The sequence below is a fragment of the Crocodylus siamensis genome, chromosome 15 (assembly GCF_052110815.1).
Source record: "Crocodylus siamensis isolate JL-2025a chromosome 15, ASM5211081v1, whole genome shotgun sequence".
Lineage (NCBI taxonomy): Eukaryota > Metazoa > Chordata > Crocodylia > Crocodylidae > Crocodylus > Crocodylus siamensis.
In genome coordinates this window covers 3995810-4019849 of record NC_143409.1, presented here as the reverse complement: position 1 = coordinate 4019849, position 24040 = coordinate 3995810, and the positions used below count along the sequence as shown (strand labels likewise).

At 45.6% G+C, this 24040-nt stretch overlaps 1 protein-coding gene across 3 annotated transcripts in view; it reads left to right on the top strand.

The window, feature by feature from the left end:
• Positions 1 to 18998, top strand: part of SMAD3 (SMAD family member 3) — a 92629-nt gene extending 73631 nt beyond the window's left edge. For 2 of the 3 annotated variants that reach the window (XM_090028368.1, XM_090028367.1), the window contains exons 6-9: positions 5468 to 5680; positions 6573 to 6710; positions 9738 to 9882; positions 14020 to 18998. In XM_090028368.1, coding sequence (XP_089884494.1) covers positions 5468 to 5680; positions 6573 to 6710; positions 9738 to 9882; positions 14020 to 14143 — 620 coding nt within the window. In that variant the 3' untranslated portion in view covers positions 14144 to 18998. The remainder of the gene's footprint in view (positions 1 to 5467; positions 5681 to 6572; positions 6711 to 9737; positions 9883 to 14019) is intronic. The other variant, XM_090028369.1, reaches the window with a different exon arrangement.
• The last annotated feature ends 5042 nt before the right edge of the window (positions 18999 to 24040 follow it).

Sequence of the window (24040 nt, the reverse complement as noted above, 5' to 3'; positions counted from 1 at the left end):
AGCGCATTTGTTGTTGTTGTTGTTGTTATAATCTGTGCAGAAATAAAACCCTGAAAATCCCATGGGCCAGAGTAGCTCCTCGGCTGGTTGCTGCGCTGGGGCGGAACATGTTGCACCTTGCAGTTAGTTGTGAAACTTGTGGTTGTATCATTAAAAAGAAATTCTGTGGAGTTTCAGTAATAGGTTTATGTAAATAAAAATTGTTGAAAGTTTGAGAGCGAGTGAGTGTTCTGCTGGCCAAACTTTAGGCCTCCTGTTCCAGTACTGTATTTCAGTAAACCAGTTAGAACAGTAGGAAGTATACCAATATTTCCATGTAAACCTAAGACTTAACTAGAACATGGGACAGAAATTGTTGGGGAACTTCAAGGTCACTTTTATCCTTGCAGATACAAAATATGCCACAGGGTGACAGGTTGGAAATCATTTTCTTTCTCACTCTGATGAATGGTCTATCACCTTTACTGCTTTGGAGTTGGTTTGAAAGGATTCCCCTTTTGTTCCAGAACTTAGCCTCCTTTTGCTCCAAAATTCAAACACGTGAATTTAGTGGAACTTATAAATAGCAAGTAATCTCATCTGTGTTTCTTAAACTAACCAAAAAAGGAGGAAAAAAACCCACAAGAGCCAGTTCTATGTGGACATTCAGAAAGAGGTCAGGGAGTTTCTCCTGTCAAAGGGCCAGGCTTGGGTTGCAAGCGTATCGTTGTTTGGGAGTCATGCAGCCCTTCGGTGTACAGGAAATCCATTGTGCTCAGTGTTTGCTCTGCAAGAGGCTTGACGCAGAGGCCGTAAGTGAAGTAACCACATACCCTGTGGTCAGAAAGCCTCAACTGCTTTCTGTGGTGAAACACTGTTTCCCAAAAAAGGGAAGAGAGGATATTCCCAAGGCTTTCTTCAAGTACAGAGATTGTAGAGAATAGCTCGACGAGAACAGTTGCGTGTGGGTTTGCTGCTGAGGACGAAACGAGATGTGGCTGCCACTGCTAGCACATAGGGATGGCAAATGGAGAACTTCTGGCAAAGACCATGCCATCTGAAAATCTGGTAACTTCATTGTGTAACAGAAGAATAGCAAATCTAAATATTCAGATGTGAAATACCAACCTCTTTCCTTCTGTTTGCTCCATCAGATAGACCTATTCAAGGCAGTGCCTTTATAATTAAGTGTAATTCTTGCATAATGTTATTAAATCTCATAGAAATTTTTCACAGGAAAAAAGGCTGAGTTTTGTTGAGTCTTTTTCCTAAATGATTTTAAATGATAACATATATTCTCGTCATTCAGTATTTCAAAATGAAACAGGTATTTGATTGAAAAATAAGCTCCATTTTCAGCTTTTGAATTTTTTCATGGTTTTTTCCTTCTCGTTTCATCTTCTTACTTGCTCCCCAAATATTCTCAAGGGGAAAAATGGAAGGAGAGAGAAAAAGCCTTTCTTGCATTTTTGTTTTTTAAGAGTGTTCAGCGGAAAAATTGGAAGTGAAAAACAGTTTGTATGGCACTATTGTTATACCTGCATGAAATTTGAGAAAGTAGGGGCAGGGGCAGAATGGAAGAAAACCATGAAAAACACAAGATTAAGTTGCCAAAGCCTAAAACAAGATGCCGCTTTTGTCCATTTTTTCCCTTGGCTTTTTTCCTAAAAGTATCTATATTCTGACAAGCTTTTCATTTCAAAACCGTTGAATAAACACACTATATCAAATGCTGTAGTAAGACTGGAGTGTTGTTATAGCCATAATGGTCCAGAATGTGAAACAATTAAAGGGTTTGGGGGGTTTTATGCTATCATTTGGAGGGGTGTTAGACAAGTTTTCAGGCATACTTTTTGTCATTCTTCAGATCTGTGGTCTGAAAGCTTGCCTAATATCTCTCCAAAGAAAACAGTTTTCAATAAAAATGTCACCAAATACAAAATAAAACCGAACAAAAACCTTGCCTCTTGTACATAACAAATACTGGTTGTTTTGACTATAGTCAGAGAAATTTCTCAGAGCCTCAGTTTCACAAATGAGACATCAGCCTTATTTTAGTATCCTGATCTTTTTTCTTTTTTTAAATGCATTTCTAGGAATAAAGCCTGAGATAAAGACAGTAACCTGTCTCACCATGGGTGAGCATTGGAAATAGCTTGAAAACAAGTATTCAACTCATCCTTTCACTTAAGTAAGTTTAGATTTTTGTAAAGAGCCTGCAGTTCTCTTCTGCAGCTGATCAGACAGAAAATATACTAGCTTATAGGAGAATAATTTGGGTGGGTTTCATTCCAGTACTCGGTGGACCCTCACTGACATCACAAAACTCCCACACTATTTGGCACTGTCAAGATGCTTTCATGAGAGGGACACAGGACTGGAAAAAGCAGTGCATTTGTCTCAGGGCTGACATAGCTTGGCACTGCTGCACTGGAAGATTGAAACCAGGTTTGCTTGGTTAGTTTATATGCTCTTGCACATGTACCTAACTCCAGCCACACATTTCCCGACTGTCATAAACCCCACATTGATAAGAATTAGAATTATACACACAGACCACTCCTAATAGAGGAGGTAACTCACCCTTTCCACAACTTTCTGTAAGCCTTATACCACAGTTGGAAGGAAAAGAAGCATCATTAAACAAGCGGTTTCATTTTTTTTTTAGAGACTACTGCATTTATAACGAGATTCATGAGTGGTGAGTTTCTTGGTTTGTCTTTCCTCAAGTTGAAAATTAGGTTGGAAATGAAACTTCTGTACATCCTTCAGTGGAGACGCACAGTTCCTTTGAGCCACAACCAGGCGGAGGCAGTTGCTGAAGGAAAGTACAATAAAACTATACAGCACCACAGGCGGCAGTTCTTTTGTAACTTAGGAGCCACGCCAGCTTGAGGATACCACTTGAAGGATATGAAATTAGTACATCTTCATAAAACCAAAAAGATTTTTATTTGAAAATGTGCTTCCTCTTGGATAACTTTATATAGAGCATGGACTTTTGCTTTAAAAAAAAAAAAAAAAAAAAAATGATCATGGCTTAATTTCTCTTGAGTAGTGTTGCAGTTTTCTGTATGGTTTTGTTAAGATGCATTGCAGGTACTTGAATCCCAGGACAGGTTGTTGTACGCGGTTTTCTGTCACAGTCTAAAATAGCTCATTACTGGATTTTAGCTTGTAGAAACAAGCTTGATGTGGTGATCTCCAGTGTTGCAGATATGTGACATATCAGGAAAAAAGGCAGAAGGCACTGGGAGGAATATGTAGTATGCCTGACAGTGATCTGTGGGGTCCTGTGACAGAGAAATCATCAGATTCTTGCTTCCAGGTTCAAACCTCTTTGTCTGAAGAAAAGAGTTGTCTTTACTAGAACATTTTGAGGCCTGCGCCTCTGTAAGTGGCCTCGTTTTCTGGAAATTTATGCTTGAGCATTACTGTTGGATCCCTTAGATCTTGCTGTTGCACTTAGACAACAGGGGCCCCAAGGGACCGGCAGCCAGCATCTTCTCTGAGAACACTCCCGCCACCTGATATTTTGGGGGTGACAGCTGTGGAGATTATTACAAACTTAGTCTGCAGTAACTTGTGCTGGCTTTCCATATGTGTTGGGTGTCTGTGGACAAAGCTGTCACAAACATGTCCTCTTCAGCTTTTGGAGCCTGAAGCCCAGAAAGGGATTTTCTTTGAAAGCTGGGACAAAAGAGGATGGTTTGCAGAAAAGTGTAGCATCTGGGGGACCCTAGTCTGTTAAAATAAGGGATATACTCCAGGGTGGTGGGGATACCCATGGAGTGGTTAGGGGAGTGAGGATGTTGTGTAACTAGTACCCAAAAGGATGCATCTGTAGTAACACTTAACCTGGATGAGGACGTGCAGAGCAGGATCTGCCCGTGCCCTTGCTGAAGTCAATGGGGGTATTTAGTTAACTGATTTCAATGGAAGACCTATCAAACAGCACAGTAAAATTACTCCATTTCTGAGTTATGTGACCAGCAGTATGTACGGATAGATAAAGGATGTTTTGATACCTGTTAGCCAAATTGCTTTGGTTCTTCAAATCAATGCAAAAATCATCTGGGCTACAGGAATCTAGCGACTGGATTTTTGTGGGCAGCTGTGTGGGGCTGAATGGGATACAGCGGTGTGGGCTTGAAAGCAGCTTTGCTTTCTCTAATTGGGTAAACTCTCCAGGACAAATGCCTGTTTCTAAAGGTTAAGCAGCTGGTAGCAGATGTTAGGTCAGGAATCACTCTGAACCCCTCTTGGGTTGCTCAGTTCTGCAAGGAGGTTGCGGGAGGCGGATTTTGAGAGCTGGTTGCTAAAGAACTAGGTTGGGATTGCTGAATCAATATCATGGGGGCATCTCGGGAGGGAGTGGTGTTTCTGTTGCTTGGTATCAATCTTTGCCCAATTAAGGAGCAACAGTGAGATGCCTTGAAGATCAGCTCCTCTGCTTAAATGGAAATGAGGTGATGAAAGGGGGGGAAGAAATTCTTCTCTTGCCCTTGTTACTGGAATAGGTCTTAACCATGGATGGAAATTAGGGAGTAGAAGAATATCCTTTCTCCGATGCTCCTGTTCCTCTGCTACACAGAGATTACTGATGTGGCATACTCAGCCCCTGTGCCTAAGGTGGGATTTTCAGAAGTACTTGGCATTGGCCTGACTCCACTCCCCTTTGGATCAGTGGTAAAACTCCCATCGAACTCTTGTCAGCGCGGTGAGGCTGCTGTGGAAAGTCCTGTCCTCTGTGCACGTCTTCTTTAGACTGACTCCGCCTCAGTCTGATCCTGCAAATGGTTTCGCTTAGTCAAACCACAACCCCAGCAAAACAATAGCCCTATTATCCATTAAGGAAGACAGATTTCCCTTTGCAGAATTAAGGTCAATTTAAGGTCCAGATACAGGAATGAAAATAAAGATTTCTAATGACCCTGTCAGCAACCTCAGATACATTTGTTGTAGGCTAGATGTGTTTCAAGCCAGGGTCCGTGAGATCAGAGGCTGGACCAAATAGGCCAAATATTTCCCAGTTACACTGGTCTAACTCCATGAATGTCAATAGCCAGCTGCGCCAGAGACTTGGATCCGTGTTACCGAGAGAATTTGTCCTTTTATTTTTGGTAGCGCCTTTAAAAACAAAAATCTATCTATCATTATATATAAAAAACGATTTTCGTATATTTTACTTTTTTGGCCATTAGTGGCCTTAAATCAATACTACATTACACGTTTATCAGTTTCATCCGGGTCAGAAATCTGAAGACAGTTAAGTGCTGCCCCAATTGTTAAATGACTAATATCCCTGACTATTCATGATTATTCCACATGCCAAAAGCTTTGAGATTTGCGTAACTTCTAGCTGTATTATAATTTGCCAAGCTGTTAAAGTGGTGTTGTTAAAGTAAATCTGAACGATACTCCTAAATATTCTTTTTTTTCCGAGAAGCCTCTTAGTCCTTTTTCATTTACCTTTTGCTTTGGCCAGATCTGCAACCTGTTACCTACTGTGAGCCAGCTTTCTGGTGCTCGATATCCTACTATGAGCTCAACCAGCGAGTCGGGGAGACGTTTCACGCCTCCCAGCCCTCTATGACAGTGGATGGTTTTACTGATCCTTCCAACTCGGAACGCTTCTGCCTGGGCTTGCTGTCGAATGTGAACAGAAACGCAGCAGTGGAGCTCACAAGACGACACATTGGTAACCTGTATTTTTCTTGCTATCTTTTGAGCGGGAGGGGGACGTGGGAAATGCAGAATGGCATGCACAGCACTGAAGATTCTCTCACAGTAAACGAAAGCCAAATCACAGGAATTTAGGCCTGTTTCAATCATGGGTAAGCTGCCATGGTCTAGCTTCCACCTACCAGGTGACGGAAGCAGACACACAGAAGCTACCATGGAATAGCTGATGCATGATCAGCTAACCTCCCTCTTTTTTTTAACTTGGTATATTTTCTTTGTTTGTCCATACTGACAGACTGACATCTGTTTTTTGCAACCTAGATTGTATTCCTGTATGCATTTCCTATGAGAATCCATGAGTTAATCTTTTGGTGCGATGACATGTTGCATTTTGTGAAAGATAACATTCACCAGTTTGGAAGCCTTATGCAATTTGATTCAGAATTGGTTAAAAAACAGTTCTGCATATCTGCGGTGACTTTAGGAGCCGGTTGAGAACCATATGTTAAATTGACAGAGTGTTTTCATGGTAACGACGAGTGGCATGTGTGCTGAGAGTAGGTAGCTTTCAATGTGGCAGATTTGTGAGGTGGATGCTGCAATTGTGTGTGGCCAGGGAGTTCCATTTTGGCTTCATAAATTGCTCTTCTGCTTCACTTATCTCCCTCAACCTCATCTTCCCAAAAGAAGTGAGTAGTGCCAGAATCCATTGAGGGAAGATAATAGTTATCAGGTTCATTTCCCATCACCACTGATGTAGCTGTCATTTCATTCCTCCCTGACTTGATTCAGAAGTAAGTAATGTTTCTAACAGATCTTCTGTGTTTGAAGTTTTGCAGATGACGGATGTTTTCTGCTTGCTTGGTTGCAGATTACTGACTAAACTGAAACTGCCCTATGTTTTCTAGGAAGAGGAGTAAGACTCTATTACATTGGCGGGGAGGTGTTCGCTGAGTGCCTTAGTGACAGTGCCATTTTTGTCCAGTCTCCTAATTGTAACCAACGCTATGGCTGGCACCCAGCTACAGTTTGCAAGATTCCACCAGGTAACCACGAATTTCCAATGTACCATCCTACACGATCTTAACGTTTGAAGGCTAGGGGCTCTACATGCAGAGGAGCCAGTCGGCACAGTTGACTGAATTTCCTGACTTCTGGGGTTTTTATAGTAGTCAGAAATCTGTAACATTTTATGGGCACTTCACCACTTCAGCACTGCTCATCCAAGAACAGGTGTTGTAAAAGGTCCCTGTACTATTCACGTAACCAATAGCCTGTGTTCTCCTCTTTCAGAAAGACAAAACTGGAACATACTTAGATCAGATTCTGATCCTACATACATCACAATAACTGAGACTAGAATCTGGCTTCTAGTCTGAAAACTGCTGTGTAAAATTGATAGTACTCAAATTATTGTAGTATTAGCTCTATCAAATATTTGCAAAACCTTTTTGCTGAATCAGTGAGAGAGAGAAATCCATTTAATTTAGATGCACCCGTCATTTGCGCTAACCATTACACGTGATAACCATTACTCTGTTTTATGTTAAAAATTCTCAGTGCAAAGATCTTAGTCTAAGGCAATTATGCATGTAGCCCCTTTACTGTCACAGTTACAGCACCGAAGCCTGAAATCTACAGATGTGTCACAAGGGAATGTCATGAGCAGGGATCTGGGTTTTTCCATTTTCCCATGGAAAAATGTAGATTTTCTCTTTCAAAGGAGGAAAAAACCCAAGAAGCTGTGGGTTTCCCCTTGCAGGCTAGCAGAGTTCCAGTCTACAAGGGGCTGCTTGGGGCTGGGGGGGGTGGGAGGAGGGCAATTAGAGGCGTGCATGCATGCATGCAGCTCCTTGCAGGTAAGTCTGGAGGGGAGGGGAGACATTGGTGATGCATCAGGGTATGGGGGGCATGTGCTCCCTTATGCCCCCCAGTGTGTTGCGGCATCACCTATGCCACCCCTGTCCCACACCCCCTTTCCCCACACATTGGGGAGCTGTGGCCTGGGGGCAGGGGTCAGTGGGTTGGGAATGAGGGGCACCAACAGGGCTGAGGGGAGTGGGGGACTGGGTCGGGAGTGAGGGATGCACTGGCAGGGCCAGGAGTCTACAGGTCAGGAGTGAGGGGCAAGGGCAGGGCACTGGCATATCAGGGCAGCTCAGCACCACAAACAGAAGGGCACCCACAGCTGGACCCATGTCCCGGTGAGCAAAGGGGGCAGGGGAAGCTCTGATTTTCAATGATTTTAAAAAACCCCAAATTTAATGCCAAAATATATAGCTATTTAGAATTTATTTTATTATAATGATTGAGGGTACTGGTAGGCTTCCACATTGATATATTTACAATTTTAAAGCAATAAAATGTTGTGTTCAACTGAGGTATATCTGCGTATCTATATGTATATCTATATATTGGTGTTTCATTTTAGTCACGAAAAATGTGGATTTGGGGTTTTTAATCAGAATTTTGGATTATGTAACAGAGAAAACCGGGGTCTCGGGTCATGAGTTTCTACTTGGGAAATGGCTACGTACAGAAAACATTTGGCTCAGGGTGTTCATGTTAAGTCAGGGTTTGCACATATGGGACCTTCCCCACTGCAGGGAATTCTGTAGGCAGCATCTTAAGGCAAACGTATTTTGGGTTGTTCTCACTTTCAGACTGGTATTCCTATAGCGTGGATTTGCCTGGCACATCTCAGTGCCTGTCTCTTGCCTTAGTTTCCAGTCCCAAATGGTCATCATCCTGCTGAGCGTTGCGGGAGATGATATCCCCAGTGCTTCGCAGGGTAGCTGCACGATGGAACCCCTGCCCATGCTTTGCTACAACCATTAATATTTGGGCAATCGACCCACAATACAAACTATTCATTTTGCTTCTCAGAGCATCTTTCTACGGACTTAGCATCACCTCCCTGTTGGCTTTTTCTTCTAGTCTGCTCTTCAGCCCTTTCACTCCCCTTTTACGTCCCTTTTCCTTAGAGCCAATTCTTTCACTGACCACAGGCTTCCCTTCTGTCTCTGTGCGAGATTTGCTCTAGAACCACCTGATCCATGATTCGTTTTAAAGGTGTAAATGGATATTGTATGGACACGCAAGTGAGTAGCCAGATCATACGGCTGTCGAACCATTATTACATCAGCTACTAGAAATGACAGCAATATGCTTCTGGAGTCGGGCTGAGTAAGCATGCTCAGAGGGTTTGGGGTTTTTCTTGTTTTTTAATTAGTTTGAATTCATCATGATCCAAGTAGTTGTTTTTCAGACTTGGCCCATATGTAGTCCCTACTGAGCACTAGTCATGTGCCAAGTTTCAAAAGTATAGATGGTTTCTAGTTATCTGGGTGAAGAAAGTATAGCAATTTTTTTTTTTTTACAGTGGGGAAAAGCAGTTATTTTTCAGCAGCACAACTTGAAAACAGCTGAATGGATTTGTCTTTAGCTTTCAACTGGGATTAAGGATTGGGAAAAATTCAATTTGAAAGGAGAATTCTTTGGCAAATTTATAATCAAGTGAAAAGACTATAACTGAAACAGGGCTGCAGCCTAAAACTTCAGCATTGGCTACCGAGCAATCTCTTCCAGTTCTGATAACTAACTACTTGACATACAGTTGTGACAGCTTCTGTGAGCTCTTTTTTTAGGCTGCATATTTCTATTACTTCCTTGACTATATTTCCTGCAACAGTTTTAACTATTAAGAGCTGAAGTTACAATTAAGGTTTTGCATTAGAATATGAGGGAGATTATTACGTATATTCGTGTCTTGATCAATTGGAGGCAGAAGGAAGTCGGGTCTACTGATGCTAACTTGCGGTGTGAGCATTAGGTGTCTCCTACATTACTGTTTCCGTGCTGTTAAAAGTTGAGCAGTATGAGGAGACGGAGTCAAATTTGTATAACCGATTTTAATACCTTTAACAACTTTGTTTGTGGAATCTGTATCTAGTGTAACATGGCTTGAGGAGGGGAATGAGAGAGTTAAGCTGTTCCTTTCCATATGCGGGAAGAGATGAAACTTCTTCTTTGAGGTAAACTGATGCCATGTTGTCATGTTCTTGTCTTCACAGGATGCAACTTGAAGATTTTTAACAACCAGGAGTTTGCAGCCCTCTTGGCGCAGTCTGTGAATCAGGGTTTCGAGGCTGTGTATCAGCTGACCAGAATGTGCACTATCCGAATGAGCTTTGTCAAGGGATGGGGAGCTGAATACAGGTGAGGGCTTTTGTTTTCCCCTTTCTGTAGACAGCACTTACTTCTAAGCTCCAATTATACATGCTCCAAGTAGCCCATGACACTAGGAGTGAGATTTTTTTTTCAATAAAGTCTTTTTTGTGCTGCCTGTAAAAGTGGGAGATGTGACAGTTGTCCTTGTGACAACGCAGATAAATCTGTTTTTATGGAGATGGTTTCTTGTGTTAATATCTGGAGACGTGAGAGTAAAAAACTGATCAACCAGTAATGCATAACTTGCACCACTCCTCATCCTGGTCTGGTTACTGTGTTGTGCAGTGAAGATCTCTAACAGGGGCACTGTAGGTAAATCTTGATACTCCTGGTAAGAAAAACAGATATTTCTCCAAGTTAGGTTTCTAGTCGATAGTTTGAGTGTCTTATGTGCTGACTCTAGCAGGAGTGGATCAGCGTGAGAACTCAACAGCAGGTTAGATTTAGCTTTGACATTTCTTTTATCAGGGACTAATGGGATTAAATTGGAAGCAGATGGGCTTGGAAATTTACATTTTTAAAGTGTGGTTAGGGTCACTGGGAAACTATGGTAAATTCTTCCTGTCCCTTTCTCAGTGCCAGCCTCATAGCAGTTGTTTAATGTGCTGGGAGATTACTATTGAATGGGCTCTCTGCTTTTTTTCAAAAAGGAAATTAATACTGAGGGTTGACAGGACAGACAAAAAGTAATACTGACCACTCCTCAGTGAGGACCTTCATTGTGGTGCCTCTTGATAACACAGGCACGGCAGGAAGAGGACAAGTACAAACATATTCCAGCATTCGTGCTGCTATCACTGCTGAAATCCTGTTTGTCAAACAATTTGGGCTTGTGCATGCTCCCTAGGTAACGAAAGAACAGTTGAGAGATGCTAATTATTCAGCAAATGCATGTTGTTGAATGAGAGTTGCCTTGTGAGGGATTAGAACAAGGCTTGTGTGTTTTAGAAATAATTATCTGATGGTATCCTTTTAAACCCATGGCCTTGTACAAAGATCTGTGGTAGTTGTAACCTTCTCCTGGTAAACTCGTAGACGTGCCTCGCTGCTGCTTTTCCAGTCTCCTGCACCAGCAGGGGAGATGCCGTAGTATCAGCCCAAGCCTGGGCCTCTCACATTACTCTCCCACTTTCTTCATTTCTCCAGATGTTTGGAGTCCATTTTGTTTTGAAATCATCCTGCACCCAGGCCAGACCATTTCAGCCTTGGCTCCTAGCCATGGTCTATAATGAAATCCAGATGAGTCTGACTTACGGAAAATCAGCTATCTCATTAGAGCATTGTAGTGAGTGAAACTCTACGCGTGCATTTATCGTGGCGGAGCTGGTCTCTTGCTCTTTCATTTCCGTGCCATGAAATATTACATCTAATTGTCTTTGTCATAGCGCAGTTATTTGTTGAACTGATTCATATGAAAATCTTATTGAAAGCCGCATCCAGGGCATTGTTCAGTAATCTCTGGTTTAGCTGCTTAGCCAGTTGAGCAATCTAATTGGCGGGCCGTTTAACGCATTTGTATGCCAGAGATCGGGGTGGGGGGGCCGTTGCATAAGAAGCCCATGACACAAATGTTCTAATACAGGCAAGCAAGAAAGCCACCGAAGGCCTCGCTGGGTGAACTTACTGAAATCCTGGAGCTGATAGACTGTCGCTAGGTCTGATCTTCTGAACAGAGCAGCAGAATAAAGCATGAAGCTAATGACCTGAGAGTGGGGGGTGAGGGGCAGCATGCCAGGTGATAGTGGTGCTGAGCTAACGGATGGTCTGTTCTGTGTTAATCAGGGATTGAGGAGGGGAGGCACATGGTCTGTGTTTCATTTCAGTGAGATTGTTCAATTTTTTTCCAGGATTTGAAGGGTACATAAACTTCAGAGATGCTGCCAGGGAGCATGTGTGCGAGCTGTTCTGCTCTCACTTGCAATTCTCTTGCCTAAAGAGCACGCGAGACACCCTTTAATGCAAAACACCACTGGGGTGCTGAATAGCGATGCAGGGGAAAACCCTGCCGATACACCCCCTTCTACGGCCGTGCATAGCATGCTGCCAGCTCTGGCCAGTGGTGCCGGAGCTGGGGACAGGTGTGGTGTTTCACAGGGAGCGTGGCTCCATTTTAAGATCCAAAGCCGAGATGGCAGAGGTGGCAGCTGAGAAGCCTGTGGCCAAGCCTGGCTCTTCTCACTGCCACTTGAGTGTGTGAAGAGCTGTCGCACCATGAGCCTTATTGAGGGGCTCAGTTGCAGCCAGTGAAGTGTTGGCTTTTTCTTCTCCCAGGGGGCTTAACTCTTAAAAACTTGAGGTGGGAGTACAGTTAGTCTCTCTCTGCTCTCCCCTCCTCATCCTCTTCTACAACACCTGTACCTGGCTCTGCCCAGAACCAGGCTCCAGCCCTTTATTGGACGAAAAGCTGAAATCCAACCTGCCATCCTTCTGCAGGGGAGAGAGACCTGCGCCCTTCCCCTTGCCCCACCTCTCTGCTCTGTGCCCTTTTAGCCTCCTGGAATCACTTGCCGTGTCCCAGAGGGGGTCCAGCCTGAGCGAAGTTAGGACTGAATGGGAGGGGAGATAGGAGGAAGGGATTTTTTGGCAAGAGAAGGAGAGATCACCAGAGGCAACAGTTCCAGCTGAGTCTTCTCTCCCTTCACTGGCTACAAACCCGCTTTGTAGCCCTGGAAGTATTGAAGCAGTTGGGTTGGTGGATTTCTAAGCGTTATGACCATGTTTCGGAAATACCTATGGGCCTCCCAGATGCGTGTAACAGAGCAGTAGGGATGTCAGGACTTTTTTACAGTACTCTGCAGTTCTGCTTCTTCATGGCCTCTTTGTATTCAGTTCATAGATTTCATAGACATCAGGGCTGGAAGGGACCTCGGGAGATCATCGAGTCCAGCCCCCTGCCCAAAGGGCAGGAGATCAGCTGGGGTCATAGGATCCCAGCAAGATAAGCATCCAGTTTGCTCTTGTTCAATGTAGGTGCTTGAACCACCTCTGATGGCAGGCTGTTCCAGACCTCGGGCGCTCGGACAGTAAAGAAATTCTTCCTTATGTCCAGCCTGAAACGGTCTTGCAGATGAAGGGAGTTGGACTAGATATGGCCCCCTGAGGTCCCATCTAGCTCAACTTTCCTGCTTCTAACTGGAAGATTTAAAGGGCTAAAGGAATACAAATGAGGTGTCAAGAGTAACTCATGGGGATGCCTTGATGTGTTTTCACTGGTGGATTTCTGTGTTTGGAACATGCATGCAGAAGTAGGTAGGAGAGTTAGGATTGGGAACAGCTCAGCCAGGACTATTGCTGTCACAATGTGAGCACACCTAAAAAAGCTTGGCTTGTTTAGTCCTGCAACACGAAGATTAAGAGGCATCACAGTAGCTGCCTAAAAATATCTCAGGAAAGATGTGGGAGTTGATCAAATCCAAAGCTCTCTGCTCCTCAGGGGGGACTGAACTCCACAGAGGCACCCTGACCCTTAGGACGACAGGCGAGATGAATGCAAACACCCGAGTACAGGCTCTGAATCCACTGCGTATGCTGCCAGCAGCCGTTTGCAGGACGCTCCCCTGCGTGGGAGGTGAGGGACAGATGGATCCTGGCTACATGGGTCCGGCCACGATTACAGGGCAGCCGCAGAATGCGAGCAAAATGCCTAGAGAAAGATCCCCACTCTTTCCAAAGTCCTGTGGTCTCCCATGTTTGAACCACACGCTACAATCTAATGCCCCGGTTAAGAGGGGAGTGCCCTGATCTTTGTTTTAATAACATGCAAGCACATGAGCTCTGATGTAATTATGAGAAGTGAAGTCTTAAAAGGCAGCAGAAAAATGCCATTCAGATAACAGCTTTCCTTCTCTCTTGCCAGGATCAGATGTTCCTCTTTTTTGAAGTCTTTCAGCAGTAAATAGCTTGTTGCAGTTATCTCCTGCCCTGATCAGATGGCAAATGGAGGGGGAAAACGGTGTCATTCAGAATACAGCAGCCTGTGCCAAAAACGTGTTATAGAGAAAGGCATTTCTCTGGGCTAACACGCAGGCCTGTTGTCTAAGCAGGAAAGAATGTTTTAGTAGCTGTAAAATCTCTTCACATTTGTAAAGTTTTTAAGTCACATTTGTGTGGGTTTTTTTCTTCTAGGCGGCAGACTGTGACCAGTACCCCCTGCTGGATTGAACTGCATCTTAATGGCCCTTTGCAATGGCTAGACAAGGTCCTTACACAAATGGGCTCCCCAAGCATCCGTTGTTCCAGCGTATCTTAAGGCAACATCTCCTGGGGGGAAAAACAAAGACTCTGGAAAATGGAATCAGTTTAACCCTTAGCAAAAAAGCATAATAAATAAATTCCCTGTAGTCTTCGCACGATCAGAGAAAGCATCAGCTGCAAAGCACAAGATGGTTTTTAAACTAAATGCCAGTTTAAGCCATTTCACAGAATCTTTGTTAGCACTTTGGTTACAATACGATGGGCCGTTGGAGGTAGAATTTGAAGCTGAAGCTTATTATGCTAAGAACATGGACTTCCAGTTCTGTGGAGTGAAGCCAGCGCTCTGCACTTAGCCCCTCGTTGCGTTTGTGTTGCCTTTGCTATGTTGACTTCTGAGCATGCGGAAGCCCCTTCTGCCCTGCGGTTCGGGGAGCCCTTCTCAGCCTAGTGCCACGGCATCTCTCTCCAGCCAGATGCTGGGGATCGTCCCTCTTGAGTCCTGCTTCTGCATAACGCTCTCCTGCTCCTTGATGGCCATGGTGGTCTTCTGTGACTGGACCCGCAGCTGCTGTGGGAAGACAGAAATGTTAAATAAAACACACAAAAAGCCTGCTAGCAAAGCACCAAAGAGAGCCCCCAGAGAGCGAACTTCTTGCATCGGACAGCTGGCAATGTGGCAGGCCTGGTTTCTTGAGTGACGGATACAGTTGATATTGCAGGAATCTCGGAGACTGGACTGAAGCAAAGGAGCAAAGTGAAGACTTCCTTGAAATGTTGCTGAATGTAGTGGTATTGGCTAAAGTGCCTCTCCGACGCGTTTGAACCTTGCAGTGAACTCTTGCCACATCTGGATGAATTGCTATGTAGTCCATTGGCATAAGTTACATGAACTTTGCATTGTAACTTGATATGTCAAATGGTGTCTTACACTTGATAAACATTAAGGGCTTTGAATTCAGTGGCTGGGTCTCGAAAGGAACTAACCAGTTGGTCCTTGCTGCCTTTTTCAGAAAAAACACCTGGTAGTGAACAGAACGAGAGCAGGCTGTGCCGCCACACAGCTTGGCAAATTTAACCAGCATCTCTCCATTACAGAGAACCTCCCTGCTTAAATCTGTCTGAAATGATTAAAAATGCTCTGAAGTGTGTTACTGCCTGGAAGGAAGGGGAGTGTGTATTTTAGATGTATTATAAAATGCTCATTTTAAATATACACCCTCCAGGCTGTTGTAATGCTTATCGTTTCCAGTGATGACTGTCACAGCCAGCAACTGCAACTTGGGGCGGGGGGGGGGGTTCCAATATTTCTTGGTACAGCTAAAATTTGCCATATACATTTTGTAACGTAGTCTTTGCTACCCAACCGTCTGTTGCTTTTCGTTTGTGTTAAACATGATCTGCATTTGTGCCAAACTGTTAGGAGAAAAACCTATCTTCTTCAGAGTTTCCTATGGAAATCTCATCTAGAAGAGACAACTGCAAAACCTAAGTGTGACTCAGGAAAGTATAGACTGGACTGCTCTTGGCAGTGCCATGTGACAAGGCCTCTGTCCTGCAACCGTTGGTGCCCTGGGTACAGCAGTGAGTAGTCCCCTTCGGTCCAGTGGAACTGTTGGCAGTGTTCAACGGACCGCATACACACAGGGGCTTGAGGGTCTGTGCTTTAACTCTTTCGATGCATAAGGAGTTGCCACGTACCTGTCTTTGTAGTAGCGCTCACTCTTTTAGTATCTCTGTCTTCAGGCACTACCCGCAATGCTGGGTTTGCAAATCACGGTGTTGTTCCTGAAAGCAGTAACAAAGAGAGAGGCATGCATGGGAGGCAAGATGCCGTAGATTCATCCACTTCAAACTGGCTTTCTGCCTCTCTGGGGCAGGGCAGTTAAGCTACCAGTTGCACTCTTCAAACACGCAGCAGGAAATTCCTTGCCAGTGGTGTTTCTTTCTAGCAAAGAAAGGGATGTCTTGGAGTAAAACTTTCCACCAGCAATGAAAAATGACTGCTCGTATGTTATTCCTGCCTGTGGCAGAGAGTTCCAGCGAAGACTTTCAATGGCACTTGATTTTTTTTGAGTCACTTCTATAGTTTCTAAAACATTCACCTCTAGCTGTTGACAGTGGCACTCTCGGTAAGCATCAGTGCTTAAATCAGAGTTTTCAGGGGTAGGTAGCTTGCTGTTTCAGTGCTGCACTTGGCTTGTTAAACTCTCTCTGAATGCTTTGGACACATGCGGCAAGAGGGGAACCAGGTAAGATCCTCTTTCCAAATCATACAAGAGAAAGCAAGACCTGATTGTCCTCATACTTAGATTTGATGGAGACGGGCCTAAGTAGGGTGTACTGTGATTTACATCCAGGTATGGGCTTCTGACGTCATTGATGGAAAAACTTTATTCTGAAGCGGGTTGTGGTGGTGGGTGAACGGCCATGATGCTCAGAAAGAGAAAGTGCTATTTAAGAATGGCCCAAGGCTTCTTTCCTGAACATCTTCAAGCCACGCTGAATTATTTTACTGAACAAACCCTGGTTTTGCTCTTACATAAGCATGGAGGGAGCTGAAGTGTATTGGTGCATCATCCCCAAAAACTGACCCTTTCCGTTCCACAGCAGGATTTGCATTGCCCTTGATGGTGCTTAAAAGAACCCGGCATGGCCTTGAGAGTCCACGGTGAGTTTGGAGGGCAGCAGCGGGGAAAAGGAAGGAAGATCCTTTTTGATATGAGATCCCCACAAATAATCTTTTCCAACCATTACCCCACTCAAATTGGCATTTGGATTTAATTTGCAAACCACTTGGATACTGGTTCAGTTCAGTAGAGGGTTAAAATTGGCTAACTTTTCCTGATGTATAGCCCAAAAAGGCAGTATTCAGGTCAGAAAAGTACATTTTGGTTCCAACCTCATCACTGCGCCAATAAAATGAATTCTGATTCAAAATGTCAGTCTATTGATCAGTACTGTTCAAGTAAATACGATGGGAAAAGATTCTTTGCTGGAATATTAAAATCCTCCTTCCTTTTGTCTGCCTTCACATTAATTCACAAGAGCTTTACGGTTTTGAGATCTTAAATTCAAGTGGGACGTACTGCGTCTTTCTAACAACTGAAAAGCAGAGCGGAGAGGGAGAGATGATGCAACAACGTTCTTTTGTGTTGCACAGGTTTAAATGGATAAAACTTGTTCCCCTTCAGATTTGAAATGTACTTTACATGTCTTAATCGCACCATTTTATGTAGACACTAATGAAAGGGAATAGGTAGCACTTAGGCTTAGGTTAATGTAGTCAGCATTGCTCCAGAGGTGCATGTGAGGTGTTTTTTCTTTTCTTTTCTTTTTTTTTTTTTTTAAATGTTTAAATACTTATTTTCTCAGACTTTTATTACAGTAGCTTTGATATGTAGCACAAATGTATGCAGTCAACCATGCCCTAGCTTAGATTACATACCTGTACTGGAATACCTTCTCTCTTCGTTGTAGTCTGGGCTAGTTTACCAGGGTTTCATACATTTTTGTTACAAGTACAGAGTCACTAGCAGGAACTTTGACTCTCTTTAATCAGTGTAGTCAGACACAAGGGCACGCCTGCTGGCAGGCGCTTACAGATAGCCTTGTGATTTTTAAATGACTGTGGTGATTTTTTTTTTATGATTTAATGTATTGAACTGACTTGCAGTGTGCATTTTGTGTTTAATTAGCTCTAAGGTAATCCAGTGCTATCACGCTCTCTCATCAGCAGTAGTAACGTATGTATATGTGCAAAGGAGGAGGAACTGAAATGCAATCCAGTTCTTCTCGAGGCTCTTGCTACTAACACATACCCAGGAATGGTGGTGACCTTTGAGAAACAGTTCCTATCCGGCCAGTTCCCTTTCCTCCAGGGGCAGGCGTGCTCGGGGTAGCGTCCTTCACAGGGCGAAGTCTCACAACTCGGTCTGGAGCAGGTGGTGCCCGCATCCCCATCTCTTGCCAGTTACTGACTGGAAGAAGCACTAGGAGGAGGAGCACAGCTCTGCAAAGGACTTCAGCGACAGCCGGCTCCCTCCGTGAGAGCAGTCCTGGTTCTCGAGGGCGCTAGGCAGGTAGAAGTATCCCAAGGAAGCTGGTCTAAACTAGAACCAACAGTTATTTCTATATAGTAGTTGAGCTTTATGGTTAATAAATGCAGTATATTCTCTTCATTTATATACATGCTTTCATATTTATGTAGCTCCTTTTAAATACTCAGATGAATCCTACTTAATTTTTGACCGAAAGGGTACTTGGAGGGTGGAGAGGGAGAAGGTGGGAAAGTTGCTCCTCCCCAGCACCCATTAATTGTGAAGTAGTTACTGGTGTGATTGCAATGGGACATCCACCTCCATCTGAACACCAAGCCCGGGGGGGGCGCGAAACAAAACGTGCAGCTCTTGCATTTGGTTCGGCTAATGCTGCTGGTGTTGCTGCTTGGCCTTTTCACCAACAAGTGCACACAGATGGGCTGTTGCCCCTCACGCTTCTGGTCCTTCAAGATTCATTTTCAACAAAATGAGGGTTTAAAAAAGGAAAAGCAGGCATTGCTGAGTGAATGCTTTCGTTCATCTGCTGTTTCCTCCAGAGCGTGAGTGCTGGAGGAGTTGGCTGCAACGTTGCTTCCAGTTCACTCTTGAGATGGAGGAGCCCAATCTCCCTTTGTTTCTGGACTGAATTATTCCCCCTTTATAGCTATGTACAAGCATGTTTGCATTAGTGTTTAGACTTTCTTAACCTGAGTTCATACCTTAATGAATGGTGCTGTCCCTTACGTGCTTTGGCTTGTTAAGCATTATTCACCTATTGTTACTCAAGGCCTGTACCATTTATGCCCTCGTATTTCATATGTGAAACTGTAAGTTCTATTTTTTGACATTAATAAAGTTTAATTGGAAAATGGAGGCTTTTTAGCCAATAGAAATTGTATGCCTGTATGTAAAGGGCAGACAAGTGTGGGGAAAGCATTGATCGTTTTAGAAACCACAGTTATTTAACAATGCATACTAAACACTGGCCACTTCAGCTCCTGAAAAACATCCCTGGTCATATATACCAAGCCTGTCTGTTCCTTTCTGAAGTTTGGGAAGTCAGTTGCATGCTGTGCGTCAGAGGAGGCTCTTGCAGAGGGATAGGAGAAGTCTCAGTGGTGGCCTTGATCTAAAGAGATGAACACATTTATAAGAAATATCAGCATCCCTAGTTTGAGAAGGGGTTTTGCTGAAGATCAAGCATGGCTAAAATGGTTCCCCCTTTACCTAATATACCAAACTGTTATGTATCGGCTTTGAAACGTGGAAACTGATTGCTACATGCCTGTGAACACAGGAACACCTAACACATGATCCCAGGCTTGTGTCACTAGCAACTTCCTACCCAGGTGAAGGGTGGCATTTGGGGTGGACGGATCACAGATAAGAGCCTTGAAGTCTTAGGTTGAAAGCATGGGGCCTGGGCAGCTCAGCCCTTTGCCTTTCCAAAGAAGATAAGCGTAAGAGGATGGACTGTGACGTCCACGTGGAGCCTTTTCCTGATAGTTACCCCTGCAGCTTTCTTAGCCTGAAGTTTCCCCTCCCTTCACAACAAGAAGTGGCTGTGATTGCACTGCAAGATTTTTTTTAAAGAGCTTTGAATTGGAAAAGAAACAAAATAGGCCTTAAAAACCACGCGGCAATGCTTGCTGGCCAGGTTTGCAATCAGTCCGTTGTGATAGAAGCATCTCCTCCACAAGGGTGGTAAAACTTGCCAAGGAACCTGCCTTTGTCACGGGCTCCTGCAACGCAACCATGTTGGGGTTAGTTTCAAGTTTGGCACGTCTTCTGTCATCCAGCTCCCCCAAAACTGAGTGTCTGCATGCAGAACTGCTTGAGTTGGAAGATGATGCATTTAATTATAATGGCCAGCTGGTGCTTTGAAAATCATTGGCAATTGCTTTGCTGTCCTGTCCCATTTCTTGCAGGAGTCAAGACAGCAGCAATTTTATGGGTTCCCCACCAACTTTTCTTTTCAAAACCATCATGTACTTTTAGGGGGGAGGGGAAGAAATGCCAATTCAGAGTATGCGGAGGATCTCGTACTAAGAGCACGCTGGTGGTGCTGGAATTGCTTGCATCTTTAACTGCAATTCAGCCCTGCTTTCTTGCATCTTCAAGCAGAAACATAGAAGTTAACCCTCCCCACCCCAACTCCAAATATGCCCTTTTAAGGGAAATTTTCTAGATACAGAACTTCAGCATCGGCTCGCATCATGGCTCCACTTCGGGAACAGCCTCCTCTCCTGGCAGGGGGGGCAAGAAGGGCTCTGCACACCTCCCCGCTGGCGGCAGACAGATCTGTTTTACTCCTGCAGCTCATGCCTGCAGGTGCATCGGGGAGGGTGTCGTGCTTTTGAATCGTGCTCAGTAGACCATCCCCAGGCCACGTATTCACTTTCCGATACGAAACCCTCCTCCGCCGGCTGTTGCAGACGTGTGCTAATGTCTCCCTTTCGTGGTCATTCAGTTGACTGGGGGGGGTGGGTAGGTCCGTGGTACCAAGAGCAAAGCGTGTAGCGTAGAGGGGCTGGGTGGTCTTCAGCACTGTGGCCCATGCCCACAGCATGCGTACGCAGCATTCACTGCAGTTGCCGCCACAGGAGCAAGTCGTAGCAAAACCCTTTCTAATGCGGATACAGCTGCCAGACAGGTAAGCAGCTGCTGCGGGCAGGGGTGGAAGGTGCAAGGAGATGGCGCACACGGCACAGCAACGCTATACTATATAGCGAGTCTGCTTGCTTCCACGACCTCCTCGCAGGCCTGCTAACGCTCCGCAGGACCGAGACGTAGGTGTTTGGGGGGTTGTTTTCCTGACAAAGGATTGAGGAAGAATGCTTTTTCCACTCCGCTCGCCAATGATGTGGTCATGAAGTGGCTTCGTCCAGGTTTTGTACAGAGGTTTGCCAAAAGCACGCGTGATGCCATAAATCATTTTCAAGCTCTTAAGGGCTACGCTGCTCGCTCTGTTTGCAGTCACCTTAACTTACAGTTTTTAATCACCGACCCATTGGGGCAGGGAAATGGGGGAGTCTGAACAATACACCCTGTGAAAAATAGACTGAAATACTGACCCACTGCAAATGTCTTACCCAGAAACTGCTGCTCGTCCTTCAGACAAATGTTGGGGAATAAAATTGATCTCTGGGCAGGAATCTCTTCTCCCTTTCAGTGTAATCGCAGCGCTGTGCATCAGTGTTGTGGTTTGGCTAGCAGAAGAGTTTTTCTACCTCAATCCCAGCCTGCTTCGGGGAACTCCTAACAGCTGTACGGCTCTTCTCTGTGGAGGTGCAACACACGCAGGGTAGCTCTGAAACCTCGGTCTGCTCCTCCTGCTGCCCTAAGGGAGGGTTTTCTCCAGCCCTAGGGTTGGCAGGAAGCACCGCCTTGAAAGCAGGATTTCCATCAAGCCACTGCATCCTCACCGGCCCCGGGGACACAAGGCCTTTGCACACTCTCAGGGACTAGAAGCAAGTGGAGCATTGCTCTTGGCCTCTAGCTTCAGCATTGCAGCTATGGCAATCGCCATTCACGTGGGGAGACAGGCCCAGTTTCTGCTGCAAGCCTGCCTGGAGGGGTTCACTGCAAGGCTGTTGGTTCATTATCTGCATGCACTCATGCAGAGTTTCTTAGTCGCAGAAAGTGAGGGCTGGAAAGGACCTCAGGAGGTCTCTAATGCAACCCCCTGCTCCAAGCAGGACCAGCCCTGACTACATCATCCCAGCCAGGGCTTAGTCTACCTGGGTCTTAAACACCTCCAAGGATGGAGACTGCACCGCCTCTCTGGGGAGCCTGTTCCAGGGCTTTACTACCCTCCTAGCGAGTGGGTTTTTCCTAATATCCAACCTCGACTTTCCTTGCTGCAACTTGAGCCCATTGCTCCTTGTCCTGCCATCTGCCCCCACAGAGAACAGCCCAGCTCCATCCTCCTTGCAGCCCCCCTGCAAGGAGGTGAAGGCTGCTACCAAATCCCCCTCCGTCTCCTCTAGACCAGATGTTCTCACGCTGGTCCCCAAGCTCCACTCAGGTGGGCTGCAGAAATGTTGTGGAACAGTGGGAACATCTGTACTTGCAAGGTAAGACTACTGGTATTAAAATATGAGCTATATGCTTTGATTTGTAGAAAAAAAAAATTAAGTGGTCCACAAAAAAAAAAGTTTGAAAACTACTGCTCTAGTCCAAATAAGTTCAGTTCCCTCAGCCTGCTCTCATAAGTCATGTCCCCCACCATTTTTGTTGCCCGAAACTGGACACAGGACTCCAGATGTGGCCTCCCCAGTGCTGAATAGAGGGAGAGAATTGTTTCCCTTGACTGCTGGTAATGCTCCTACAAATGCAGCCCAGGATGCCGCTAGCCTTCTTGGCACCAAGGACACACTGCCGGCTCCTGTTCAACTTCTTGTCCCCTGTCCCCCCAGGTCCTTTTCTGCAGAGCTGCTGCCCAGCCCACCACCCCCACCTGCACCGGTGCACGGGATTGCTCCCTCCTCAGTGCAGGGCTTTGCACTCGTCCTTGTTGAACCTCAAGCGATTTCTTTGGGCCCAATCCCCCTGTTTGCTGAGGTCTCTGAATCCTAGCCCTACCCTCCAGAGTATCTATTACTCCCACCAGATTAGTGTCATCTGCAAGCTTGCTGAGGGTGCGCTGCATCCCCTCGTCCAGGTCGTTGATGAAGACTTTGAACAAAACCGGCCCCAGGACCGACCCCTGGGGCCCTCTACTTGATACTGACTGCCAACTAGACATCGAGCCACTGACTCCTACTCTTTGAGCCTGATGCTCCAGCCAGCTTTCTATCCACCTTACAGTCCATTCATTCAGCCCGTACTCCTAGCTTGCCTGCGACAATGTGGTGGGAGACCGTAGCGTCCTACTTTCCTGCTCTGCCGTTGAGCAAGTTCCCAGGGTAGCCGAGGCTGGAGAGACTGGCTCAGGAAAAGGGATACTGAGCACTTCCTTTTAATTTTTTTGTCCGTCTTACAGCCTAGATCTGCAGCTACCTAGTGCCGAGACATGCTGGCTATGAATTACCCCCTTAGGAGCCATCATCTTTCCTGGATACAATGAGGACAGGGGGAAGAGGGGTTCTCCCCCAAATCCCATTCCAGCCCAGTTCTCCCCTTCTGTGACAACACGGTCCAAGACATCGGGGGAGCCTCTGCCCACATCCTCACTGCAGCACAGTGCTGGCTCCTGGGCACAGCCCCACCCCAAGCACCATGGCAGGAAAGGTGGCAGCGGGGCACCGGCTTCTGGCTGCAGGAGACCAACCTGAGCGCAGCAAGGGTGGCACCTGCAGGAAACAGGGCAAAACGAGCCAAGGGATCTGGAGACGCCTGGAGCAGAACTCATCCCAGGTAGGAGGCTCAACCCAACTCCTCCCTGTCCCTGCAGCCCGCTGCTGCTCTTGCCCAGCCCTGAAAAATACCCAGTCCCTTTGAGTCAAGCTGGGAACTTAGCAGTGCCAAAGCACTCAGACGCACCAACTCTTCACTTAGTACAGGTCAGACAACCCCTCCACCAGCAGCCTCTGCAGGGTGAGAGCAGTAGTACCTGACCCTTTATGAAACATTTTAGCTGGGTGCCCTCACTTGCTGGGCAAGTGTAGATGTCTCAGACTTCATGATACCCTTGGCAGAGCTGCCAGCCCTCTGCTACAAACAACTTATCCCACTTCTTTTTGCAGCACGCCACCTCTAAAGGGCCCCTTGTAGCCGGACGTGCTGAAGCGGTCGGGGCTCCCGTTACCAACGATGCTCGGTGCTGCCCAGCACCACCGTCCACGTGCTGGGGTGGAACATTTCCATGGGGGTGAATTAGCTTGCTAAGGCCTCAGGCTGGGGCATGAGGTAGGAGGCACAGTGCTCATCAAGGCTTTCAGAGAATCGCACGCTTGTAAAAACAGAACGACTCC